We start from the raw sequence: 27,352 nt of genomic DNA, 5'->3' as shown, positions 1-27,352 counted from the left end.
AGAACATTCATACAAAAACATGAATTGTCTGTTTTATGGAGTGTTATTCAATTACAATCATAATTACAAAAAAATCACAAAAAAAACCTTCCACAAAAAATACAGTTAACAGTTAAATGACCAGCTGTAAAAACTGTTGGCTACACACACACACACACACACATATATATATATATATATATATATAAACACACTAGATCTGTTCATTATTTCACAGTAAATTTAAACACTATATATATATTTGGTCTTTAACAGTCCTAAATGAAACATTCACCTGCAATGAAGTGCTAATTTCTGTGTCCAGACCATGAACATTGCTAATCATGAGCTCAACAGAGATGGTTTAAGAAGTTATATTCTTGTACATGGTTTTCCTATAAAATCAACAATCTAATGGACAAATAAATTCAAGAGAATGGAAAGTAAATGTTAACTGGAGACGGTCTTCGCTGGTAAATGATCCTCTGTCCTATAGCTGTCCTGGGCTGGAGCAATCTGCCAAGAAAATGTAAACATTTTGAAACCTTGTTTCACATCCTTTAAAATTTGTTGCAGAAAAAAAACAAATTAATACACATTTAAGTTTATTTTGAACTAAAAAGTATAATCAACTACAATTAAACTATTAAAAACATTTTGGTTAATTGAAATAAAGTGGAAATAAAATAAATACTAGTATAAATTAGAATAAATAAAATAAATAAAAACAAATATGATGGTCAGATTTTGACTATCAATTCAATAAAACTGAAAAAGTAAGCTAAAGATGAAAGCCGATTCAAAATACTAATAAAAACTCTTACTGAAATAAAACTAAAATATTTTGAACTTTGTTATTAATCTGAGACTGGTTGATGTACCGTGTCCAAATAAGACCCACCCAGGTCTGTGGGACCCCTGTCCCACTTCACTGGGCTGGGGCAGCGGGTTTGGCTCTCTGCTCGAAGCTGACGAATGCGACTCTGGAGATGCTGTAGCAGTTTATATGAGGTCGGGTCTTTGGTGACTTGAGAGTTTTGGAAGTCTGTAGCACCCTGAAGAGCAGTGGAGGCCAACTGGTATTCCTTGTAGTCTTGGCATTGCTGCAGAGAAACAGAGAAAATCAAACATACTTACTATGTGTTCTACTACAATCATAACTACAGAGAGAGTAAACATGCAATTATATGTTTTCGGTTTATATTTAAGCGATATAACACAAGGAAGAGTGCTGTTGTTCTGAATATGAGTATTATTATGAAATTCATTCCAGCAGCATGACAACGCTATAGATTTGTATTATTATTATTAAAACATTATAAGAACAGAAATTTGAAATCAAAATAAAATATAAAATATAAGATACCTTGACAACCAAAAAGTCCAAAATAAAGTTTAATAAGTTAAATAAGTTTAAGCTCAAGTATGAAAATTAAAGCTAAATAGTATTTTAAAAACCAAAAAATATAAATAATACTAAAATAACACTGGCGTTTACCCCAGTCAGATGTCTCATCTCATTCTCCAGTCTTTCCAGTCTCTTCTGCTGCTCTGCTCTGGGCTTTTGGACCCTCCTGTTTCATACAGCAAAGGTTATGGTGGATAATCCAACAAGATTTGGATTTTTTGTACAACTTAAAATCATGGGCTATGGTAGCCAGTAATCTACAGTGGTGTCTTTCATTCATTCATTGGGTGGTCTTTGATCACTAGGTGCAATAGGAGAAATAAGACATTTTTTAAAAAAGTGCTGTGTTCTACATAAAAGTGGAAGTTTTTTGAATCCTGACCTAATTATTCAACTTATGAAAGTTTGTTTACAAAAATAAAAATAAACATTCAAGGTCCACTTGACTCAGTGAGCATATGATGTACCTCTCCAGCTCTGCTTTAAGCTCCAGCTCAAATTTGTGTGCAAGTCTTGCAGTGGTTTTGTCTTTCCACTGTGTCATGTTGTTCTGCAACTGTCTGAGCTCATCATCTTTGGCCTGCAGCTGCCTGCGCAGATGGACACACAGTTCGTCTGTGTCATCATGCTTCATGTGCAGCTGTGCTCGAGATATGCTGCTCATTTCCTCAATGTGCTCTTAGGTTTATACACAGCAGTGAACAAAACAGAGACATAAACCAAGTTATTAATACATATAACGGAATTTTGTTCATAGTGTTAGCTGTGTAATAAATGATACATATTGTAGGTGCAAATGTCTGTTCACCTGTATGAGTTTCTCTTTTAGAGCAGCCAGCGCTCTTTCCTTTTCATCCATCAGCTGCTGTTTCTGCAGATGAAGCTCTTGTTCCTGAAACACATATAGGCAGCTAATGCTAATTAGTGCTGTTTTGCTGTGATTATGTGTATTTTGTTTGTAACTGTACCTTTTCTCGGCTGAGTTGCAGTGCAGCACATCTCTGTGAGTTGAGCTCATCTTTTAGATCATTAATATGCTGTTGTAGGGCCTTTGTGAGGGTCTGCAGGGTCTGAAGAGTTTCACTCACTGTAGGACTGAAGCAGAAAATATTTGAATATAACCCTTTATAAAACACCATACAGTCTCCATACAGATAGTAGATAGATAATTATTTGGAAAGAGAAAAGAATCAGAGAATGACACAGAGCACATTTGAACCTGTATTTCCCACATTAGGACCAATGCACAATGTTTCCTGGGCAGAAGTCACTTTTGAACACGGACATACTCTATGTACTACAATTAAGTGAGCATACCTGTCTGATGAGTTCTTGTTGTCAACAGCCAGTAACTCTTGCAAGCAAACACACTCGCTGTGTATGTCCTGCGCCCAGCGCCGGCTCTGCTGCTCAAGTCTGGCTGTTCTTCTCTGGTGTTTTTGGTCTTTCTCAGAGAGGGCTGTCCTCAGCTCCTGAAGCTCCTTTTCAGATCGCTGCAAAGTTTGCTTCAGACGCACCACCTCCTTCTCTGCCTCCTGTAACAAGAAACCAAAAATGAACCAGAAAGAAATGATATAACCTTTGTTCGTATTACGAGTTTACGAGTCTGCTTAATGCATAAATGTACTATACTACAGAACCCCGCACATGGCATGCAGTAAAAAAAATAGTAGGCTAAATCGTGTGCACGATTTACTATTTCATTCCCTCGATTTATAAACTGTGTGCACGATGTACTAATTTGTTCCCTTGATTTGCTAAATCGTGCACACAATTTTTAAAAATCGAGAGAATTAATTAGTAAATTGTGTGCATGATTTAGCAAATTGAGGGAATGAATTAGAAAATTGAGGAAATGAAAAAGTAATCGTGTGCATTTTTTAGTAACGTTACATTGAGGGAACAAATAAGTAAATTGTGCGCACGATTTAGCAAATTGAGAGAACGAATTTGAAAATTAAGGGAATGAAATAGTAATCATGTGCACGTTTTAGTAACATTACATCGAGGGAATGAATTAGTAATTCGTGCGCACAATTAATTTATTTTTTCTTGCATGTCATGTGTGGGGCTCCGTACCATACAATTAAAACAATATATATTTTATAATATATTTTTTACACATGACCCTGACATGTTCTTGAGTCATTCTGTGAGATTCACCCAATTATTGTCAATTATTGTATATTTATTCATATAAATGAATTCAATGTAACCATAGCTGTTTTACTTAAAAGTTTCAATGCTGAGAATAAAAAGACAGCTTCAGATACTACTCACTTTATGAAGCTCTGTCACTTTACTCTGTAAGGCCAGTGCGTTCCTTCTCTCCTTCTCCACTTCTGTTCTCCCTCTCTTCACTGCCTCCTCTATTTGTTGCTCCAGAGACCCACGCTGCTCTTTGAGAGCCTTCTCTCTCTGTTCCTCCCATTTCCTTTCCTCTCGTTTCACAGCCTTTCGAATCTGTTAGTTCAGATATAAAGAGATGTAATGGTTCTTTAGAGTGAACAAGAATTTAAACATGAAAGTTAATGCTCTCAAATGATACGGGCATAAATCCATGATAAATCTGTCATCTGCACTTCAGAATTGTTGTAAAACAAGTTAACAGGGAAGGAACCTTTTCCTGAGTTTCTCTTTTGAGTTCCTCTGCTTGCCTCCTCATCTTCTCCTCATGCTGCTCTAGAGCCTCTTTTAGTCTCTTTATCTCCTCATCTTTCATCTGAAAGTGAGAGAAATAAATTTGTATATAAGACTGAACTGCAGTCTTGTCAGATATAAAGAGCACACAGTGTGACAGTTGACCTGGATGCAGTTGTGTAAGAAGTCCAAGCTCTGTTTGTGGGTCTGAGCTTGTTCACTGAGAGCAGCTGATCTCAAAGCATCTGCCTGTTGATGCACCTGGATTCATACATTCAGAACAAACAGATTCAGAGATTGGCATTATGTATATGAACAATCTGTGATAAGTCTCTCAGTGAATAAACCATATTACCTTTTGAAGCTCCTCTTTGTGGTTTTTGGTTAACTGTAATGTCAGTTGCTCAATCTCTTGCTCCTAAGAAGGGATTGATGATCATATGTGATAAGCATAAAGACCAGCACATATTGTTCAGACTGATTTCAACTGGCTAGTGATAATGTGATGCTGGTCTAGCTGGTGAACCAGCATAACCTATGTTTTTCATCAACATAACGTTTCAGCTGAAATCATTTCAGAGCAAACATATAAATCTAAATATCAAAATAAATTGAATGTTGTCACACTTATGTGAGGTCATTCAATTGAAATATGATGCAAAATGCTTATATACATGTTAAGATTTTTAAAATGTTTTTAAAAGAAGTATTTTATGCTCATCAAGGCTGCATTTATTTAAACAAGAATACATTTATATTGCGAAATATTATTACAAATGTATTAATGTACTGTAAAATGCTATTTATTTCTGTATTGGCGAAGCTGAATTTTCAGCAGCCATTACTCCAGTTTTCAATGTCACATGATCCTTCAGAAATATGTTGATGTGGTGCTGAAGAAACATTTCTTATTATTAGCAATGTTGAAAATAGTTGTGCTGCTTAATATTAGTGTGAAAACAGTCATACTTTCTTCAGAATCCTTGGATAAATATAGAGTAAAAGTCTTTACTGACACTTTTGATCAATTTAATGCATCCTTCCTGATTAATTTCTTCCAAAACAAATAAATAAATAATCTTACTTTCTTGTTCTGCATTTCTCTCAGCTGAAAGCTGTGCTCCTCTTTCAGTGAACAGAGCTCCTGAAGAAGGCCTTCCTTTGCGTCTTCGGTTCCCTGCAAAAGCAGCTCCTTCTGAGCAACGATTCGCTCCAGCACTCCAAAACACTTCACCTGCTGCTCTAGATCTTTCTGAGAAGTCTGCACACATATTGTACTGAAATTGATAGTGTCTGCAGTCTGTATCAGATATCAAAAACATTATTATTGTAGACTGAGAAGAATAAAACAAAAGTGAGAACCTGCTTTATTTGTTCTTTTTCTCTGATTGTATCAGCCAGCTGCTCCTCCAGCTCAGTGCATTTCTGTCGGAGAGCCCTGCAGTCCTCCTCGCTCTGCTCCAGCTCCTGACTCACCTCATCCAGCCTCTGAGTGAGACAGTGAGAAAGAGATTAATCTATGTTTTGGATTATTTTGCTGGCAATATAAAATTAAGCAACATATTTATGCATTTTTATTTGGGCATTAAGGTTGCTAAAGATTATACCATTAAACTACTTTCGTGCCTGTTCACTGAGTCCCTAATTATGACTATAAGTGTTGAGACAGGGATGGCAAATTATATAGTCATATATTGTCAAAACACACACACACACACACACACACACTCACACAAAAAAAAAAACACACACACCAACACCAATCAACACAAAAACAAAAATGGCCAATAAAATCATCAACTTAATAAAGAAATCATAATTCAGTATACTAGGACAAGTAGTCTGCATATATAATTCAATATACTAAAGTTCCACGTCTAATAGTGTAGTATATGTAAGTGATCTACTGTACCTCATGCATAGAGTCCAGTTTGTGTCTGAAACGCCTCTGTTCTGAGAACAGTTCTGACTTGGCATTATCCAGCAGTCTGTCCATCTCTTCCCTCTCCAGAACAGACACACTGCGACTTGCACACTGACAGTAAAAAAATCACACTGAATGTCAAGCAGCATATTTATAATGCAGCATATTATAATTAACTGACCTGATTTTAAAATAGTGCATATGTAATCTAGCTATATTCTGCATGGACAAAAATACATACATACAGCAATACAGACAGACATTCATTCATCATGCATTTATGTATTTAATTCTTTATTTTAAAAAAATAACCATGCAGATCTTTAATATAACTCTAACAAGTATTTTATACTAATAGGTATTTAATATGTAATAGCTGATGTCATGGTTTCATTTCTTAACTTGAGTGACCTGTTGCTCCTGCAGAACCCTGACCTCCTTCAAGCATAAGTTCCTCTGGGCCTGCAGTCTTTGGAGCTCACACCTGTAGGACACACACAGCACTTTTTAAATATATTTGTTACCTATACACTGATCGCTAGTAAACATGGAATTTAAGAACAAGTGGCAATTAAAGCAAATGGGCTGAAGGTTCCTGTAAGCAGAACATACGTGATGTTCTGAGCCTGTGCACTGCTGTCCTTCACACTGAGCTGGAGAGAGTGATGCTCGCTCTTAGCTTGATCCATTTCCTCTCTTAGCTTCTTCAGAGTATAAAGTGTGGCCTGAAGAAATAATACCACATCTGTTTAATAAATGAGCTTAGTAACGTTTTGAATCAATAAATAAGGGAGGATTTTCATACTGTTTTTTGCCGTTGAAGCTCAGGAAGTGACATGCTCAGCTCTTTGAGTTGATCTTCATCTGTTCTGCTCTTGCCCCGATCTTTCTTTGTGCTCTGAAAATAAAAATACTAAAAACCTAAATAAGAATATCAATGAATAAGCAAAAAAAAATTATGTTTTTGTTTTTGAAAAAGTAAAAAAAAGTAACTGCACATGATAAATGATTAATGTGCATTAATACTGCTTATTACAGTAATTGTTTAGAGAATGCAAGAGAGATCTTTTACAATGTAGGAGTCATTCCTTTTGTTTTGGTACAAACGCCTCCTCTTCCCCTTCCTGCCAGATGAATGTCTCCTTCTTCTGTAGTCAAGCTTTGACACAGCACCGTCACTACTCGTCTCCTCAACAGTTCTCTCATCATCAGAGCTACAACACCCACAGAGTAATAGCGAGGAATGGTTTTAATAAAAAGTATCTGTATAATGTTTCATATGAACATATTGTGCTGTTCTTTTGCATATTTTTCTTATAAAGATTATGCAACTTTAGTGAGCGGAGGGCTCATAATATCTTTATATATAAACTTCCGATGAAACTATGCAAACATGGCAGTAATGAGGGGTTTTGCTACCCACGGGTTGCTAAAGTCACATTTCTGAGTAAACACCCAGAAACAGCAGCATGAAATAAACACCACCACAAGACACATTATCCAAGCTGTTTATCCAAGTTTATCCATTATCCAAGTTCTTCCTCAGATTGTCTCCTGTCTCAAACTGAACTCCTGTTAAACTGTTGAGAAGTACCTGAAGGATTGAACATTGTTTTGAATTTGGTTGGTTCGTCCTGTACAGTATCCATTTTCTCTGCTCAGATGAAAGGCTAAAGTGGCACAAATAAGAATAGACAAAAATATTAAGCAGCACAACTGTTTTCAACATTGATAATAATAATAAAGATTTCTTTAGCACCAAATCAGCACATTTGAATGATTTCTGATGGTCATGCGACACTAAAGACTGAAGTAATGGCTGCTTTAAAGTTAGCTTTACCAATACAAAAATAAATCACATTTTACAATATATTAAAATACAATATATATATATATATATATATATATATATATATATATATATGCTAAAATAATAAATAATATACTAAAAGCAACTATTTTAAACAGTTTTTGCTGTATTTTTGATCAAATAAATGCATTCTTGGTGAGCTTAAGAGACTTCTTTCAAACTTTTCAAAAACTTCTTATCAACCTCAAACTTTTAAACGGTGGTGTAATTCTGAGCATAATTTAGATTACATCATTGCACATCACAACAATGCGTTTTCATTGTGTAGTATAATAGTGAATTCAAACCCCCCCCACCACAGGCTGTAATTTATAACGAATGTAAAGAAAGATAACATACCATATTTGCCATTATATTCCTGGTCAGAGTTTACTTTGTCTGCATATTTTGCAAAGTGCGTGACTGTGAAATGCCCGCACAATAAAAAAAGGATTATAGCATCGATAAAATTGCACAATGCATTCAGCACACATGACTTTCAGAACACATGACATTAGACATACATAAGTTAATATGGTAAAGAGCAGAATGCCCTCACATGTACCTGTCCTGTTGCTAAGTGCAGAGTTCAGGTGCTGTTGAACCTGTTCAGAGCACACACTCTCCAAATCAGTGTCTATGGTGACCGAATCAAAACTCTGCATGGGGATACCTGTCAGAGGATAAAAAGGTTTTATTTGGGCATGTTTTCTGTTGCGCTTCTTAAAGAAAAGCAGGTCTTGCATCAGTGATTCAAAGGAGATGTACACAGTACAAATCCATAAAGCTCGTAGAGAAAAGGGCATGTTGAACCTGTGAGGTGCCTCATTGGTGTTCTAAATGGATGCTGTGGGTCATTCTTTGATCTTTCACAGTAAGGGCTCCTCTGATACTCAGTGAGGTCTGCGGTGTCAATATTAGGTCAACATTACATTTTAAAAGTCCCATTTACTTGTAACTTTTTTCATGTTTTTATAAAATGGGAATGGGAAAAGCCAAAAGCTGACCTTCTGCAGTGCTCTGCTGTAACCTATCTGATTATTTTGGCACCATTTACCTGTTGTTTATTTATCAATCATTTCCCTCATTCCGACCTATTACACAAGACCAGATCATAGGTTACTGCTTCCTCTTGCTCAGTCTGTGTACCTGAGGCCGACGGAACCAGCATTTCCTCTCTAAAGCGTGTTGAGAAGTCCTCAGTGCAGATGCTGTCCATCGTGAGGTCGTCCTCCTCGTTTCCCATCCCTGCCACCTCAGCATTTCTCCCAAGAAGCCTCTCCAGTCTCCAACAACACTGCTCTACCCTGGACACAGAGCTCACGCTGCCACTTCCCTCAGGATGCCACTCATCTGGAGCTGTGACTCCAACCTTTAACATCTCCAATGTCTGATGTTCTATTTGGTCATCTTTGCCTTCTGATATTTTGAACAGGAAATTATAATGATTGATTTTAAGAAGAGCAAAAGAAAAAAGAACACCAGTAAACAGTCTGTAAGAAACTGTCAATTTAAATTTCATATCAAAGTGTTGTAGAATAACATTAACTAAAGTAGTGGGGTGACAGTATAAGAAATATAATAACAATAGATTAACTAAAGAAGAGGGGTGTTATTATAAGTTATAAAATTACATTAAAAGATTGCAGGCGGTGATAGAATAAAAAAAAATAATGACATTAATTTAAGTAGGGGTATTGAATAAGAAATATAATAGGCCTTACATAAGATTAAATAAAGTAATTAACACTTATCTGGTGCATTTCTTTTGGAATTTTGTAAGAAATATAAATATATTTATATAAACGTGTTTGTGTGCCTGCCATTTAACTTGAATCATGCCCAACAGATGTCTGTTTTAAAGCAGTGGGTGAGATATTCACTCCTTAATTTGCCTAATAAAAGAATACCTTGAGATTATGTTGACAAACATGTTTATAGTGCATTATTTTCAGTGTGTTTATTATTGCTAAGTTTAGCGTGGCAAGTAATTTCTGTGTGATTTACATTTATGCATTTAGCAGACGCTTTTCTCCAAAGTGACTTACAGTGCATTCAGGCTAACATTTTTTACCTAACATGTGTTCCCTGTGAATCAAACCCTGGGAATCAAACCCTTAACCTTTTGCGCTGCTAACGCAATGCTCTACCACTGAGCCACAGGAACACACAGGATTTATCCCCAAGCTCAAATGTCAAGCTATGCCCATGCCCATGCCCATGCCTATGCCTAATATTCACAATAGTGCTACTTTAGGCAATGATCCTGGTATAATTTGATTATACATTCAATTCCATATGGGGAATAAATTGTATGGACCTGACTGAGTCTCGCCAAGGTTGGATGGTGTTTTATCATTGGTTGGAACAGTGCTCCCCAAGCCTGTGTCTTTACTTACAGACTGACTCCGATCAAGATAGCCTGCAATATGTATATAGAACATTAGGAAAATAACTGCATTTAAAAATAATAAATACAATAAAATAATAATAAATAAATAAACAGAAAAATGGTTCATGCTTACCTGAGAAAGGAAATTCATATCTTTTGGGGCTTCCTCCATGCATTCGGTTTTGGCTATGGATCTGTTGGTGGAAAACAAAATCAGGACAATATTCTACTCTTGCTATGACAAAAATAATGCACCATGGTTATCAATATTTCATCAGACTATAAGTGCTTGACCTGTAGATGACTCAGCTGCGTGTCTATGGCGTCCAGCAGAACCTCACAGTGATCATGGGACAGTGGCAGAGGTATAAGCCCATAAACATCAACCCCCTCATACACCTCTGAGAAGAAAAGAGATATACAGCAGTTTGTACAACAGTTGATACAGGGTAAGTATGAAAGGGAAATCTCAATGGTTTCTGACCTGCAGACAGCAGATCATCAGTGTTTTCTCCAGATCCTTCATTTTCCATTATTGTTCTAAAAACACAGAAAATTCACTTACTGTATGCATGAGAATGAAATGTAACACTAAGATCTCTCTTTGGAACCGAGCATTTAAGCTGAAAATGGAAGCAGCCGATTTTAAGGGGGAGTTGTTGGTTATATGGTTGCCAAAAAAAACGCACCAAAAAAACACCACAACAAACAACAGTAAAACTAACAAAGATCCTAATAATGCCTAAAAAAAAAAACAATTCGCAGATTTCTTACGAGGATAATACAAAGGATAATGCATTTCTGTTTATTTACTTATTCTATTTAATAGCTAGGTACGTTTGCTCTCTAGGAATAAAAATTACACACATACTAACTACAGCATGCTTATTCGTAGCTCTCACTGAATTAATTATCAATACTAGCAATTAAAGTAGACTTTATTCTATTTTAGAACTCACAAACACATATTTTTGCATGAGTTTGTTTTTTAAATAAGTTTTTATACTTACGTCAACGTGTTTCCACTCGAAGTTTTCTCTAGAGACGGGTTTGAACAGCAGAAATAAGTAGACAAGTACACATCCATAGCCCTCGGCGTCATGGCAACCACACACACCCACTAACTGCCTGCAGGACTAGAAACTTTAAGAAATGTATTTTTGTTTGTTCGCAATGCATAGCATTTTTATCAAATCTATATATGTTGCTATGTTTTTAAATTAAAAAATAAACATGTATATAATTATCAGTCACATACATACATCTGTACATCTCAGTTAACATTAAAATAATTAAAATGACACTGCTGGGGGATTTTGAATCACACTCTGGCAACTCCGGTCCTCTCGGAAACATCGCGATAGCGTTGATATGTTCGCGTTGACAGTTCAGTGAAACAAGTTTCCATCACTGATGATAAGCAATTTCATAACAGTCGGGTAAATTTGCAGTAGGTCGAATTTAATTTATTATATTTGACTAATTTAGACGAATACATTTAGTACATACTTTTTTAGATTCACTGATGTTTGGTAAATTAGAACTTTGAATTGCTATGCTAACCAGCTAGCAGGGGTATTATTATCATATCGTTATTCGATGTTGATGTCAGCAGCCTGTATATTTTAAAAGCCAATGGATCTCTAAGAAGTTCAAATCCAACAGTACTTTGTGTTCGCCTTTGTCTGGCACTCAGTCTGAGAAGAGACTACTTGACAATTTGCCATGCTTGTTCTTGAATAATAGAAACCAGTGTTAATGTACTAAATATTGTAAGAGCATCGTAAAACCGTAACTTATTTGGATCGGTATAACATTGGTTTCGAAAATATAAACATTCGTTATAAAAATAGTTACTTAAACTCGCCAGTTTTTAACCTATTGTTACATCAATCAGTGAACTAGCAACTTCATTGTTGAAGTCAGTGCTTGAAGTACTTATTAGTACCATGCGTCTACTTATTTACGCGTGCATGTGAGCTATTTTACGTCCCATTCCAGCAGATTCGCCAAAAGCGACAGCAAAGCTGTAATGAAAAGACGTTAGTACATTCTTAATGTTCTTAATAAATGTTGATGCAATTATTACGCTGTGTTGTTTCCTCAATATCTGTTTTAATGCATGCGACACAGTTTTAGTGTTATTTTAACACGATTTTAACACGTTGTTCACAAACCACGCCCACGTTATCTTGGCAAATTCACTTCTATGGAAAATGAAAATCACTCAAATAAGAGTATATTTCAAGTGTAATTCACTTCTATGTACACTGAGTGAAAATAGCGCTATTTAGCAGTCTGCTATTTACACTAAGTGCAAATAGCGGTAGATTTTATTTACACTATTTAAAAATAGCAGTATGTTTGCATTAAGTGTAGACAGATGCTATTTATACTTAGTGGAAATAATGGCAGATACTCTACAGGCTACATGATAAAAAAGTATGCAATAGTTAAAATGAAAATATTTATAAAAATATGAATTATGGGCCAATTAGTCCTCTCTACACCTACCCTAACCCACCGGTGCTTTATATCCACCTTTCCCGCGAATGCTTTATTGAAAATAAACGCATTTTGGATCAGCTATAATAAGATGAACGAAGTTGGTTAGGTCTAGTGGTCTTTGGCGTCTTCCTGTGGTCCTGTTTGGTATCGCAGATTGATTGTGGGACTATACATATACGTTGTGAATTATTAAAAAGTACTTATTTATTTAATATAAATAAATAAATGTTCCACTTCAAGCACTGGTTGAAGTTGAACAGATCCCGAACCTTCAGGTTTCCACAACCCCCCGTTAAATGGCATTCAAGTGGTCTAACGTTATGTGTTTATCAGGTGAAGTAGAAAATGGCCACATATTTCGATGAGCATAACTGTGAGCCCACGAACCCAGAAGAACAGTACCGACAGAACGCCCTGCTGGAGCTTGCGAGGTAACGTCTACACTCAACTCAACTCAACTGAAACTCGCCGAAGATGGATAGTGCACAGTTTCTTTAACCAGTGTTTCACAGTTTCTTTCTCTTCAGTCTGCAGGTGTGCATATACATAACCGTTCAAAAGTCTGTGGTCAGGAAGATGTTTTATTTTTTTTTAAAGAAATGAATACGTGTATTCAGCAAGGATTGGAATTGATCAAAAGCGACAATAAAGGCATTTATAATATTATAAAGTTTTTTTTAATACAAATAAAGGCTATTATTTTGAACGTTCTGTTAATCAAAGAATCATGAAAAAATGTATGATGGTTTCTGCAAAAATAATGAGCAGCACAACTGTTTTCAACAACATTAATGATAAGAAAAAATGTTTCACTCAGCATATTAGAATGATTTCTGAAGGATCATGTGAAGCCTTAACAAACTGGCACTGAAAATTCAGCTTTGCCATCACAGGAATAAATTAAAAACCGTTATTTTAAGTTGTAATAGTATTTCATAATATTTTTGGGGAGTAAAGAGATTCTTTAAAAAAAATTAAAAAACATACCAACCCCAAACTTTTGAATGTTACTGTAGGTGTGCTAAATTATGTACTGTAAATAATAGTATTAGCATTAATAGTAGTTCATTAGTATTAAAACCAACCTTTTTTGTTGTTGTTGTCATCTATGTGGATGAGAAGGTAATGATATTGCTAATCTTTTTTAACAATTTTGCGGTTATAGGTCTCTGATGCAGGGTCTTGACATAGACTCGGGTTCATTTGATTTGTCGGATTGGGACCAGCGTCTCCCCCCTCCTGCAGCCAAAGCTGTGGTTCAGAGTCTTCCCATCGTCATCATCTCCTCTGAACAAGCAGGTGACAGACTACTCATTCATAATCATCTGCAAACACATTCATAGAAGACATTATTGCACAAAGGAACATTAGCAACAGGATAATTGGTAATAATTTAGTTAGATGTTTCCTTGTGTTTGGCACTGATTGAATTAGGAGGTCTTAAGTCCTTGGTGTTCATTACCGTCATTCTTCTTGAGCTTTCCTCATGCTCATTTAATTTAGCAGATAAAGCCCTGAAGTGTCCGGTGTGTTTATTGGAGTTCGAGGAGCAAGAGACTGTGAGAGAGATGCCTTGCAAACATCTGTTCCACACAGGATGCATCCTGCCATGGCTCAGTAAGGTGCGTTTAGCTGTTGAATTTTCCGTATGATCCTCCTGTGACCATGCTAGAATTAAATACACTTCCATTTAAAAGTTTGAGGTTGGTACGATTTATTTAAAAGGTGTTTTTCTCTTCTTTTCAGTTAGTATGCATTCAATTGATTTTTAAATTGTTCCAAAAATGTGTATTTCAATTTTCTATATTAATCAAAGAATCCTGAAGAAAATGTATCATAGTTCCCACAAAAAAAAGAAAAAAAAAAAGAAAATTGAGCAGCACAACTGTTTTCAACAGTGAAAATAATAAATGTTACTTGAGCACCAAATCGGCTTATTAGAATGATTTCTGAAGGATCATGTTACACTGAAGACTGGATTAATGAGTAATTGAGAAAAAATAATAATCTTTAAAAATGTTAAAATATATTATTTTAAATTGTAATAATATTTGACAATATCACTGTTTTACTGTGAGCATAAGAGACTTCTTTCAGAAATCTTACCAACCCCAAACTTGAAAGGTAGTGTATGTGGATAATATTTCATGTTTGGCATAATAATCAATTATGACAAATAATAAAGAGTTTTTACATTACAGACCAATTCGTGTCCCTTGTGCCGACTTGAACTACCCACTGACAATCCAGACTATGAGGAGTTCAAAAAAGACAAGGTAAGACTGTGCAATATCAGTTTTCTGTCTTGCTCAGTTATAATTCATTCCTTGTATTCTTCTGTAACACCTTAAGAATATACCTGAGCATTAAGTGCGTTTGTATGTTTTTACAGGAACGGAGAAGACAAAGAGAACACAGACTAGAGGATCTACATGGATCCATGTACACATGACCTCAGGACCGTCAAGACTTGAATATGAATTCAACTTTCAGTTTGTTGGAAGTGAGAGTTTACTGTGCAGGGACCAGGCTTTGAAATGATTGTGTTTGTGTGTACATGTGGAAAAAAGAAAAGAAAAACATAACAAAACAGCAAAGTGTCACTTTTTACAGCATCACTTTTAAGACTGCTTTGTATGTTTATGCACTGTGAACTGTTTGTATGGAACTGTATAGCCTTATAGACACGTTTCTGATTTTATTAAATGCTTTAGTGTGAAATCGAATTTGTTCGCTCTAACAGTGTGTATTATTATTTCAAGTGTGTTGCCTTTGAATGATCACAGACACAAGAACAGATAAACCTGTTTATTATCCATTGGATGTTTTGGTAATTCAATATAAATCTCTGTCAAAGAAAATTGTTGAAATTATACATAAATCTTACTTATTTACATAAGTAATTCATAGAATAAAGATATTCTCTGCATTGTTTTTATTTCGATTTTGGAGTGTGACCCTCACATCTCTGTCATGTTCTTCACAGATGCAATGTGTTGATAAAAATACTTTGATTACATCAAAGGCATCAGAAAAATAACTTCTATCCAGACAACAGCTGAAAGTCATGTAACATCAAGAAAGAAACATCATCAACCAAAAACACATTATATTTGAATCATTTTCATGTGAGGAGATTCAGATAGTCCTCGAATTTGCAAAAGTTGGCAACAAAATGAAATGAAAACATCTGACAGGTTTCCCTTGTGACTTTAAAGTCTTTGACCAAGCCTAATGTGTTCAAAATAAAAATCAGTTCAAATTGTAACATAACTAAGAAATAATCAATTTACAATCCTTGCACAAACTTTTGCTCTTAGGTGACCTATAAATGACTGATCTATTATTCAGATAATATAATATGGACTATATGCATTGACAAAAATTGCATGTTGCTGGGATATAGCAAAAAAGACAATTAATGAGAAATGACATCAACATTGACTTTAGGTTCATATGCACATGCTTTATACTACCCAAGATTTTATGCCCTTTTGTTTTTGTTTGAATTTTATCAGTTATGTTACCTCTATATGCAGTTTTGTTTGAGTTGAATGTATTTATGTATGTAATGAGCAACTGATACATTTTGGATGTAGCAATAAAAAATAAAAACATTCAAAATTAAATTAAATGGATGGTTTCAGTTGTACAGTGCAGCGCTGTGAATATTCCCTTGAATGAGAAGTGGAAACAATTTCAATTGGCTCTCCAATAATAGAGGAGTCAACAGAGATAAACATGTATGATGCCTAGAGACCACAGCTAAATTTACAGTCCTTTCATTGGCATGAAACTTATCTGTCCCATTTAAAAATAGCAAATAAACAGAATAACTGGCACATTTCTGTGTTAAAGCACTATAAATCTGGAGTCACTTTAAAAGCAATACAGACCCTTTGATTGACAGCCTGAAACGGAAACATCACACAAATACAAGGCCACCATAACCACTCAACCCTCAGAAAGTTTCCTAGATTCCAGCCTAGGTTTCATTCATATAATTGTTTCAAAATTTGTTAATATTCCAGTAGTCATTTTATCAGTGGCTGTGTGACACACACACACACACACACACACACACACAAAACAATGAGAGTTAAAGAATCAAAGGCATACAGTACATATTTAGCAAAATTAAATGCATCCTTTGGCGACAGAAAAAAAAACTGATGTGCTGATTACGTAAAAAAAAATCATAAAACTACACAAAATAATCAACAAAGATATGCAAGTAAAATAACAATGTAAAACGCTGAATGGATGTGGCATATTTGGAGTGGTTTTTATGGCCCTTGACAGAAAAAAAGAAGAAATTTATATAAAAAAATATATATAAAAAGTTACAGGTACAGTCAATGTGAATATACTTATTCTACAACTTATTAACCGACAAGGAAGGCAAGGTTAGAGCTCGGGTCACCAAACATCACTTCTTCCTGCTTGAAATAATAATAGGGAATAAAAACAAGAATGAAACAGGACAGAAGCAAGCCAGCATGACAAAACATCTATCTTACCCACTGCATCATTAAAAAGGCCACCATTACAAAAAAATGGGTGAATGAGACTTAATATTCTAAATGAGATTTCAGTTATAATGTATTTTTCTTCTTATTCCAAAATAATAGATGCTCAAAGGCTATAGTTCAATCCATTTTTTAGACATTCACATTTCAAAAATGATATAATACTCAGATCCTGATAGTCTGCAATCCCAAAAAAGTGAAAAGAACTTAAATTTACAAGTTCATTCATTGTGTTACCTGCAAATCATCCATTTGTAACAGCAAGTGTGGGCAAACAGTAACAAGCTCTAAAAGAGATACCCCTGAAACATTTGTGCAAACGTGACCGTAAAGATTTACCCCATCGCCCAGTGCAACAGTTCAAGCAACAGCAAAGTGACCTCACAAACCATTGGATCTGTGCTAACAACAACCTTAAAGTGGATCTAAAATCCCTGTTCTTTAAAAACAACCTTTTTTATCCACATACAACCCAACGGAAGCTTATTCGCAAGGCAAAACGGGACGAAAAAAAGACAAATTTATCACAAGATTTAAATCTGAAATGGTAGTATACAACAGTCACACTTGTAAACCCGTTCAACTCTTAACCTGCCTCGAATCAGACTGGACGGTTCCTCTAAATCACTTTAATCTCAGCTCAAGTGTGGTCTTAAATGTAGGGTGCACCATTGTGAGGCTTTCCACCTGGCAGTATGTGACTGCGTTTGTGCTGATGTGTCTAAAGCATTGCGATGTTCTCATGAGTGCAGTTCAGATGGGTGGAGGTGCTGCTTCCACCTGGAGATTTCAAACCCTTTGTGGTGGTGCCTCCCAGGGAGTCTCCCTGGATGTCGTCTCCGATCATAACACCGGGCCCGAGCGAGAGGTTCCGCTGGAGGCCGGCCAACATGGTCTCAGTTGTGACGGTGCCAAACTCGTAGGTGAAAGTCCCATAGAATACGAGGATGACTACAGTGAAGACCCACTCACAGATGGCCGCTGCGTGTTGTAAGACAAAGCTCTCGTGGATGAAGAATATCCCACCTGAGAGGAACCATCAAGGATTCAAACGTTTTCAAAAGGAAGCTTACATTTGTGAGCTGAAGGCACAGTTGCCCACTATGGAATTAAAGGCATAGTTCACCAAAAATTAAAATTCTGTCATCATTTACTCACTCTCAAATTGTTCTAAACCTTTATGAGTTTCTTTCTAGTTTGAAGAATGTGGCTAAACAGTTGCTGGTCAGTATGGGAAAAAAAAAATCAAATAAAAGGCTATTTAAAGGGATAGTTCACCCAAAAATGAAAATTACCCCATGATTTACTCACCCTCAAGGAATCTTAGGTGTATATGACTTTTTTCTTTCAGAAAAATCCAATCGATGTTAAATGATGGATGGATGCGCTTTATTTATTTATTTTATGATGGATGGATGTGCTTTATAAGCCATGGATTATTTACGGAAATACTGAATAATTAGCTGCTCTCATAGTTACATCACCCAGGAACCCTTTAGTTCCTCCAGTTGGGGAAAAAACAATTCATAAATCATTAATGAACACAGCAGCGATAAAGCAGGAAGGCTGGGAGACTGCAGCTGGGCTCATCCGTCTCCTCAGCAACATTTACACTGAAGCAATTAGATTATACCTCCACTATTATATGAGTCAGGGGCTTCATGATCGAGACCAGATCCTCAGCAGGAAGAGAAACAGATAAAGCCCAGTACTATAGCTTTTCTAGCCCTGATCAGGTCATGCGTTATTATTTAAACAGCTGAAACTAAACAGGATAGTTGACCAAAAAAAAAAAAAGCAATTCTGCCATAATTTATTCACCCCAATGTTGTTAAAAACCTGTAGAACTTATTTAAACACAAAAGGCGTACAATGTTGTTCTTTTCCAAGCAAACATAATGAAAAAGAAGAAGCTTAAAAGTGCACTGAGAGTATTATAAAACTAGTTATATGATAGCTCAAATTTAAAGTAGTGCGAGATCTTTTCTTCCAAATTGTGATGTAGATCAAAGTGCAATGGATTATCAGAAAAGAAATGTAGGTCAGGGACTTGATTGGATGGAAGCAGATCTGAATGCAAGCTTGCGGTTGATTGTAAGGAAGGGGTGGGGTTTATGCAGACTAAATGACTGAAGAAGTCTAGCATACGACATCAGAGAGAAGAATTTTGTTTCACCTAAAGATTAAGTTATTTTATAACTTGGTTGAAAAGACCAGATCAATACTAACAGAGACCAGATCAAAACTAACAGAGTGCATAGTTTATATAAAAAACTGGATGACTAGTAATTTTCAACTACTAAATTCTGGAAAAACAGAGGTGTTAATTATTGGACCGGAAACCTCTGTATGTAATTACCTTATCACATTACAGTCCTTCATGTCCACTGCGATCTCAAAACTCTGGCCATTTGATAATACCTAGAATATCAAAATCAACTGCGGGCGGCAGATCCTTTTCCTATTTAGCGCCCAAACTCTGGAACAATCTACCTATTGCTGTTCGGGAGGCAAACACTGTCAGTTTAAATCTAGATTAAAGACCTCATCTCTTTATCCTGGCATACACATAATACACGATCACATTTCTACAATACAAATCTGTTAAATGATTGTTAGGCTGCATTAATTAGGTCATCCGGAACCAGGAACACTTCCTATAACACCCGATGTACTCGTTACAGTGAAAGAAGAATGGCATCTACGCTAATATTAGTCTGTTTCATTCTTATTCTGAGACCACCATAGCCACCCAAATCCAGTCCGTTCCCAGACCAGATGGAGGATTAGAACCTAGAGACGACCTCTACAGCACTGAATGTCAGCAGAGACCATGTCAACTAGATGAGCCCTATAGAGAGATCCCCTGCAAACACCTCGTCAACTAGACGGCCATCAGGAAAAGACCACAGGAACCAGACAAGTCCTCTGCCCAATCTGACTTGTGTTACAGCCTGAAATTAAAGCACATCATGCTGATTTTGTCTAGTCAGAGGACTACTGGCCCCCCAACTGAGCCTGGTTTCTCCCAAGGTTTTTTTCTCCATTTCTGTCACCGATGGAGTTTTGGTTCCTTTCCACTGTCAACTTTGGCTTGCTTAGTTGGGGACTCTTAATTTTTGGCAATACTGTCAGCTTGATTGCACAAACACTATCAGAAGAGAGCTGAACTAGATGATGACATCACTGAATCAACAATGAATTGACTTTAACTGAAAAATGTACTGTTTTGTTATTGTCCTCTTGCATTATTGACAAACTATTTTCCTGTTTGACACTGTAAAGCTGCTTTCACACAATCTGTATTGTTTAAAGAGCTACATACATAAAGGTGACTTGAGTTGACAAGCCATATAGACCTATTATGACACCTTCATGATGCCTTTGTGTCCTTATTGAAGCTTAAAGAAATAGATCACCAAAAATTAAAAATCTTTCATCATTTACTCACCCACACGTAGTTTTAAACTATTCTTTCTTTCAACCAAAAAAACATGAAGCCATTTCTCAAAATATCTTCTATGTTCCACAAGAGAAAGAAAGTCACAGAGGTTAAAAAAAAAAAAAAGCCTCAAGGGAGACCCATTGCATTTAATATGTGGATGAGTATGTTGGTGAAGTAGCCCTTTAAAAGCCTCAAGGGAGACCCATTGCATGGAATAGACTAGAGCAACCACAATTTCTCAGAAGATATTAAATCATTCATATGACATGAGCATGAAGAAATTTTCATTTTGGGTGAACATTATATTATTATTAAATTGCAACAGCTCATGATGTGCACCCAGGTAATATGATCTAAACAGCCAAGACAAAAATGCAACCCATGTCAAGAAAAATTAGCAACACACACTTATTCATCATTTTCCAGCCATATTCAGTAAGGAAGGATACTGAGAACCAGTGTGATGAGAGCACCAGTAGCCAGTGCCACACGCACATGAGCCATCCAGTAGTCCAGAGCAGTGACAGCCACCCGGTAGGTCAGCAAACACTGCAAACACACGAACAGAATGCCTGCTGGGAAGGCAGCACCCGCTCCTACATAGTGAAGTGTTTTAGCGTGGTCCACCTAGTCGAAAAGCAGTACAGTACATTGTTATTATATACTGAAATAAAAGACCAGGACATTAAAAAATGATGACAGACATACTTGTATGACATCTATCCTGGACAAAGTGGACTAAAAAAACTAGGGCTGCCCATGACTAAAGATTTTTCTAGTCGACTAGTAGTCGTTCATTTTAGCAATTAGTCGACTAATGGCATGTTTATATTAATAAACCATATAATTCATAATAATGAGCTTTTATTGCCTATAGCCTATCAGCGCACGCATAAAACTTTCCACAGTGCACCGGCAGAAGTAATGGTTATGAATGCATCAGGGAAAAACAGCAAGAAGACTGCCTTAACATTATAATAATTCTTTGATAAACTAGTGTTTTCTGTATTTTCAGCTGCAGCAATCTCCACAGTGGACATGCACGTTTCATACGGATTACATAATCTTAAAATATTAGTTTTTCATTTGAAATGGTTCATTTAAACATAGACAATTTGCTTTCTATAGATATATTTTTCATGTTGGTGAGGCAAACACAGAGTTTCGGTGCCTTTTTAACTGTTTTTTTTTTTGACATGCTCAAGTTCACAGAGACCTAGACCTAATAACGTTTGCTTTCATTATTTTACAAAAGCACAACGTTCTGTTGTTGTTGTGAGTGCATGCAAATAAAAGTAGAACTTTCATAGATTCGAAAGATGGAAGTTAATACTCTGGATGAGTATAAATGACTTATTTTAAGTTAAATGCAGATGATCGCACCGGCACCTCCAAGAGAACTATCATGCAGTGAACGTGCTATATTCAGCTTCCACACTCCGCACAAACACTTCAATAGCACACACTCTATTAGGTTAATGTTAAAACAAGCGGCCATGTAATGTTGCTGCTACTTACATGTTTCAGATGATAAGCCACATTTGAGGTTGATGAACAAAACAAATGTTTTTTTGATGTCCGATGTACTGAAATTATCACATAGACCATGCTGTTAATAATCTGTCCATCATGGACTTCATGACTCTTCCACTTCCCGTGGAATTTTTTTTTTTTCCACTAAGCGACTAATACAATTTTGATCGACTTAGCCTCTTCTCGTTGACTAGCAGTTAGTCAACTATCAGGGGGCAGCCCTAAATAAAACACAGTCAACTTTGTCTTGCTGCAACAAGAAACTTGCTTATTGTGCTCTCTGTATACGGATGGAGGTGCTATTAAAGATAAAAATGCCTTCTAAAATCCATTTTGAAGAACGAGATGGCAGCATGCATGGATCAATATTAATCACTTTGAGAACATCAGCCTCTCTGAAACACTTTGATGCACTGAATTTACGGCCTATGATGAGACTAAGGGTGAAGAATCAGCCCTTATTATCTTCTCATACAGCACTAACAGATGCCCAAATGCTTGTTACCATTTTTGGTTTCAGTGTTGTGAATGGTGAGCAGGTCAATCTACTCTGAAACTAAATGTGTTTATCAGATGATAATCATACATGGATCAGTGTTTAGGCAGAATTGTGTGACTGACCTGGAAGTTGCCCACCATGACCAGTCCCACAGCATTGGTGCATCCAGACACAAGTCCACTAGTGTTGAGCCAACAGTGGTTCCTGTGCTCAATGATCTGAGCATACCGTAGCAGACACACCAACACTACTACACATAAAAAGAGAACAGAAACACGTAGCAATTAGACCATTTCACACGCATACAACTTGGGGTTACAAAGTTCCTTTTTTTGGTTTCTGTTCATTTTTTCCCACAGTATAGAGCACTTGTAAAGCACAGTGCTGTTGTTATTTATTTTTTTTTTTTTAGCTTTGACAATATCTGCTGTGTATTTGTTTTTATTTGAACTGCACAAGATAACAAAATATCAAATCAAGTAGCATCTACAAACAACTGATACTAGAACATTTCTCATAATCCACTGAAGACTGAAAAAAATCCAAATACATTATATTAAAATTTTCAAATTGACTAAAATCAAAAGTGACTTTTTTAAAAAAAAAGATTTATATTTTGAATAAAGTCAGTTATTTTGAATGTTCTTTTCATGTAAGAATCATGAAAAAATAATAATAATTATGGTTTATACAAAAATATTAAGCAGCAAATCTGTTCCCTGAACATCAAACATATTATAATGACTTCTGAAAGATCACGTGACACTGAAGACTGTATATAATTTGGCAGCACAGGAATAAATTAAATAATACATTATATTTTACTTTTTAGCTGTATTTGCCCACACAAATCTTATGGTTTTTATTTTCATTTATTTCCATTTATTTTCTAAGTTATGGTGTAGTGTGTAAAAGTGTGTAATAACACACCACTGATTTCACATCACAGCACAAATAGAAGCAGATGACAGCCAACCTTCAACAACTCAAGGACAATCAAACCCCTGATCACGTAATCGTAACATATCACCTCACTCATAACACAACACATAATGAAAGGAAACACAGGAAAACATCCAGTATAGATGATGCAATAAGTAGCATGTCTGTAAGTCTCATGCAGGTATCTGTTTTTGCAACACTTCTGCCAATCCGAATGCTGAATGCTTCTATTCATGCTTTTCTTCTCTGTTATTTGATATGTCTTTACTGGTGTAGGATATGTGGAAATTTGAGAACAAGCAGTCTTACCCATGAAAGCTCCCACATTACCAACAAGACTGAAAAGACAGCTCTCGGGAGGGTAAGATCCACATTTACTGAATCAAAGTTTAGACAAAGACATTGTCAGATCATACTGGAAATAAACACAGACTCCAACTAAAGAGGAAGAGCTCAGAATAAAGTGTACATGACTACCTGATGAGGGGGATGTCTTGAATGGTGCAGCATGTTTTTGGGAAGCCTGGCTTGGCTGTTTCCTCTGTGCATGTCACATTGTATGACCTTTAAAATAATGGAGTCGACTATCAAATTACATAAACGTCATATGGTTTTAAATAAACTGAGTGAAACAAGCCCAACTTACCAGTTTTCAACAGGACAAACATGGTGGTTCATTACAGCCATAGCATATCTGAGAACAGAGAAAAACAACACTATATTGTTTATGCTTGCAATTTTATGTAAGTACATCTGCATATTTGAAAAAAATAACTAAAAAACTAAAAACTCTTGATTTCAACTTTTAAAAATGATTTGATGTGACAAACAATAATTAATGCATTTTAAGGCATCTTCGAATCGTGGGTGGCAGCATATTAAAACTCACACTATCCATATCCCAGTGATAGAAAAGGCAGCCAGGCTGACAGGCAGTATTATCCAGGCAGTCATTGGTCTGACAGTGAGGCCAGTCTGTCCCAAGCATGAGGGGGAGGAACACAGAGGGCTGGTGGGGTGAGACACAGGGGGGATGACGAGGGGACACTGACATGCAAGGACACACAGGGAGGGGACATGAGAGGAGGAGAGGGATGCCACGCTGCTGCTCCTTCCTTCCGGCCGCCAAATCCAGGCCTAATCAGTGTTTTTTGGGGAAAACAAAGGAGGTGAACAGAGGAGAGAGACAAAACATTTAAACTCTTTAATTACAAAAAAAAATTATTCTTCAGTTAAAAAACACTTTTCTGGTCAACTTTAAAGGCATGGAACAGTATTTGAATTCTATTTGACTTCTATAACAGCATTTTGCAGAGCGAGACAGAATGTTCAATAAGATTAAAAAATGAGTGGAAAGGAAAGGTCAAAAAAATAAGAGGGATTGGTGACATCAGCCATAAAAAATGCTTTTGGGGTGGGGAAAGTTAATACAATTTAATGAAATATTACTAAAAGAAACATTTGTTTTTCATGTGCACTGATAAATCATTGCAAAAATGAAGACCATGAATGTACATTAAAGTCACAAAGAGATGGAAGTAGCGAAAGATCTTTCTTTTGTATTGTGCTGTACATCCAAAGTGCAACAGATTATCGAAAAAGCAAAAATGAAGGGCGGGGTCTTGGTTCTATCCAGCTGTTGATTGGATGAAGAGCTTGTGTTGACCTGTAAGAAAGGGACGGAGTTTAAGTGGACTTCATGATTGGAGAAGTTCAGCATATGTCACCAGAACGAAGTCTGTCGCTTCACTGGAAGGTCCAGTTATATTTTTGGTTTAAAATTTAAAGTCAAAATAATAATTATAATAATAATAATAATAATAATAATGATAATATTGAAAAAAAAAATCCATAAGAACAGAAAATAGAAAAAAAGATTGGGTGAATTTTCATTTCATGCAAACTTTAAGAAAGGAAAAAGAAACTAAAGAAACCAAGCAAATGTTCATGCATATTAGTTGTCAGTCTCAGTGTTTTTAGTGCTTGTTTCCATTTGCAGTTTGCCCTTTTGAGCCATTGCTTAAGTAACTAAAAGCACTTCTAGTCCAAAGTCAATCCTGCAGTTTGAGTGTGTGCTGCAATTAACTTTGTTGTAAAAACATGCTTTACTGGGATTCTGAAACACATGACTGCCACATGATGCTGTCTGAAAACCTGGAAAGCAATTCTGACAAGTGGTAGACCACTAAAGAGCTGTGGTGTGATGACTACAATGCTGTCTAGACAGGTAGCCCATCAGAAAATCTAAACGTTACTTTAAGATATACTGTACACTACAAGCATCACTACAAAAAAGGCTTCCACTGATATTCACATCAACTGCTCAGGCAAGTGAATGTGTGCTGTGTTCATGTTACTCATTTGCATTAGTTAAAGCTACAGTGTCACACAGGTGGCCTTCGTTGAGCTCACTGTATCTTTTGTATAACCAAATAGAGTTTGCAAATCTTCTGGTTCGTTTCTAAATGTACTGGCTGACTGTCTCAATTATCAGCTAGCAATCCGTGGTCACTAGCAGGGAAGCTAACATCGGTTGTGTTTCGAAACCTTTTGCGCTGCCTTCCTAGACAGCATTTCCGAAAACATTCAAACGCGGGTGAGATGTCCCAAAATGCTGTCTAGGTGAGCAGCTCACCCGGTTCTGAAACAGACACAGAGTCCACCAAAATCTGGAAACGACTGCTGCCGCGGAAAAAGCTAATTCCTTATCGCTTGTAAGCGAGTTCAAGGGACAATACTAATATTTCTAAATATTCGTAGAAATGTTATGTTAAATAAGACGTTCATATTTACATACCTTAAGTCCTGCTACTCCCTGCTTCCAACCTCTCTCAACCTTGGTTGTCGCTTTAAGATAAGGCACTAAACCTGTTCCTCGCGCCTCAATGTAATTGTAGTTCTTTGACTATTTAAAAAGAAGACGTTGCAAGGTGTCGCAATATTCCCTGCACTACTTTACCCACAATGCTAATGTAAGGGAGCCGAGGAGTTCAATACCGCCAAGATTAGTAATACAGTGACCATCAAAGGCAAACAGCGTAACTGCAAGGAAAAAAAATTCCTGAGAGAGAGAGAGAGAGAGAGAGAGAGAGAGAGAGAGAGAATATATATATACATATATATATGTATAATATTTATATTACATAAATAAATAAATGAAATACAAACTTACTATTAGCACACGTTCATGGAAGAGCAGACTCTATAGTGAAGGTGGATTTGCAACCAAAAGGTTTAACTTTGCTCTCAGGTCAAGGTTATTTTTCATAAATGTCAGATCAGGGCAATTTGCCACATTTTTATAAGGGCAAGTTGTCATGATTTGATATATTAATATATGACATTTAACATGTTTGCTGTTTCATGAATGCTGTTTAAAATTAACTAAAAAGTGTATTACATTTTACATTTGTAATAAAAATAATAAAAAATGATTTATATTGTGTATGTGAGGTTGGGTGTATTGCCTGGAGTGACATGTCATGTTTCTTGTTATAACCATGGTACAAAAAGGATATAAAAGTAATAAGACGGTTGTCCATCTTGGCTATCTCATTGCTGTAAGATTTTAATAATGCATTATTTCTTGTAAGTCTCTCTTGCTCTGAAAAGCTCAACTCTGTATGATGTATTCAAAACATCGTTATAATAATGCATTTAAATCAGTCCACCAGGCATGAAAAATCAGATAATATTAGCATAAT

The 27,352-nt window shown here is 36.1% G+C and overlaps 3 protein-coding genes across 11 annotated transcripts; 1 reads left to right on the top strand and 2 right to left on the bottom strand.

Moving 5' to 3' along the window:
* Positions 1-16: 16 nt before the first annotated feature.
* On the bottom strand, positions 17-12,284 carry si:ch211-102c2.8 (golgin subfamily B member 1). 6 transcript variants are annotated; one of them, XM_042755004.1, is made up of 29 exons: positions 11,702-12,284; positions 11,455-11,602; positions 11,203-11,328; positions 10,677-10,732; positions 10,487-10,593; positions 10,326-10,386; positions 10,121-10,222; positions 8,950-9,219; positions 8,366-8,473; positions 8,161-8,223; positions 7,546-7,621; positions 7,024-7,165; positions 6,757-6,849; positions 6,564-6,676; positions 6,354-6,435; positions 5,940-6,062; positions 5,390-5,515; positions 5,112-5,288; positions 4,383-4,445; positions 4,193-4,288; positions 4,008-4,109; positions 3,668-3,850; positions 2,705-2,922; positions 2,356-2,482; positions 2,196-2,279; positions 1,855-2,066; positions 1,478-1,553; positions 861-1,082; positions 17-495 (listed from the first exon to the last, which is right to left on the bottom strand). In XM_042755004.1, exons 3-29 carry the CDS (start codon positions 11,292-11,294, stop codon positions 430-432), a joined length of 3,240 nt encoding a protein of 1,079 aa, XP_042610938.1. In that variant the 5' UTR covers positions 11,295-11,328; positions 11,455-11,602; positions 11,702-12,284; the 3' UTR covers positions 17-429. The 6 variants fall into 6 exon arrangements, with proteins under 6 accessions (XP_042610938.1, XP_042610945.1, XP_042610961.1 ...); XM_042755011.1 differs by having other exon boundaries at positions 11,203-11,320; XM_042755027.1 differs by having other exon boundaries at positions 881-1,082; positions 11,203-11,602.
* LOC109083746 (E3 ubiquitin-protein ligase RNF181-like) lies at positions 11,526-15,426 on the top strand. 3 transcript variants are annotated; one of them, XM_019098515.2, is made up of 6 exons: positions 11,526-11,642; positions 13,034-13,131; positions 13,866-13,999; positions 14,207-14,322; positions 14,902-14,976; positions 15,093-15,426. In XM_019098515.2, exons 2-6 carry the CDS (start codon positions 13,046-13,048, stop codon positions 15,150-15,152), a joined length of 471 nt encoding a protein of 156 aa, XP_018954060.1. In that variant the 5' UTR covers positions 11,526-11,642; positions 13,034-13,045; the 3' UTR covers positions 15,153-15,426. The 3 variants fall into 3 exon arrangements, with proteins under 3 accessions (XP_018954060.1, XP_018954048.1, XP_018954055.1); XM_019098503.2 differs by having other exon boundaries at positions 14,204-14,322; XM_019098510.2 differs by having other exon boundaries at positions 11,528-11,631; positions 14,204-14,322.
* Positions 15,427-15,493: 67 nt separating this feature from the next.
* LOC109083737 (transmembrane protein 150A-like) lies at positions 15,494-26,597 on the bottom strand. 2 transcript variants are annotated; one of them, XM_042755040.1, is made up of 9 exons: positions 26,446-26,581; positions 25,164-25,314; positions 24,538-24,785; positions 24,295-24,342; positions 24,126-24,212; positions 23,958-24,025; positions 22,829-22,956; positions 21,124-21,301; positions 15,494-18,255 (listed from the first exon to the last, which is right to left on the bottom strand). In XM_042755040.1, the coding sequence occupies exons 2-9, from the start codon at positions 25,221-25,223 to the stop codon at positions 17,951-17,953; spliced, it is 1,122 nt and encodes a 373-aa protein (XP_042610974.1). In that variant the 5' UTR covers positions 25,224-25,314; positions 26,446-26,581; the 3' UTR covers positions 15,494-17,950. The 2 variants fall into 2 exon arrangements, with proteins under 2 accessions (XP_042610974.1, XP_042610977.1); XM_042755043.1 differs by lacking the exon at positions 25,164-25,314 and having other exon boundaries at positions 26,446-26,597.
* Positions 26,598-27,352: the final 755 nt, after the last annotated feature.

The sequence above is a fragment of the Cyprinus carpio genome, chromosome A5 (genome assembly GCF_018340385.1).
Source record: "Cyprinus carpio isolate SPL01 chromosome A5, ASM1834038v1, whole genome shotgun sequence".
NCBI classification, from domain to species: Eukaryota; Metazoa; Chordata; class Actinopteri; order Cypriniformes; family Cyprinidae; genus Cyprinus; species Cyprinus carpio.
This window is presented reverse-complemented; position numbering and strand designations above follow the sequence as displayed.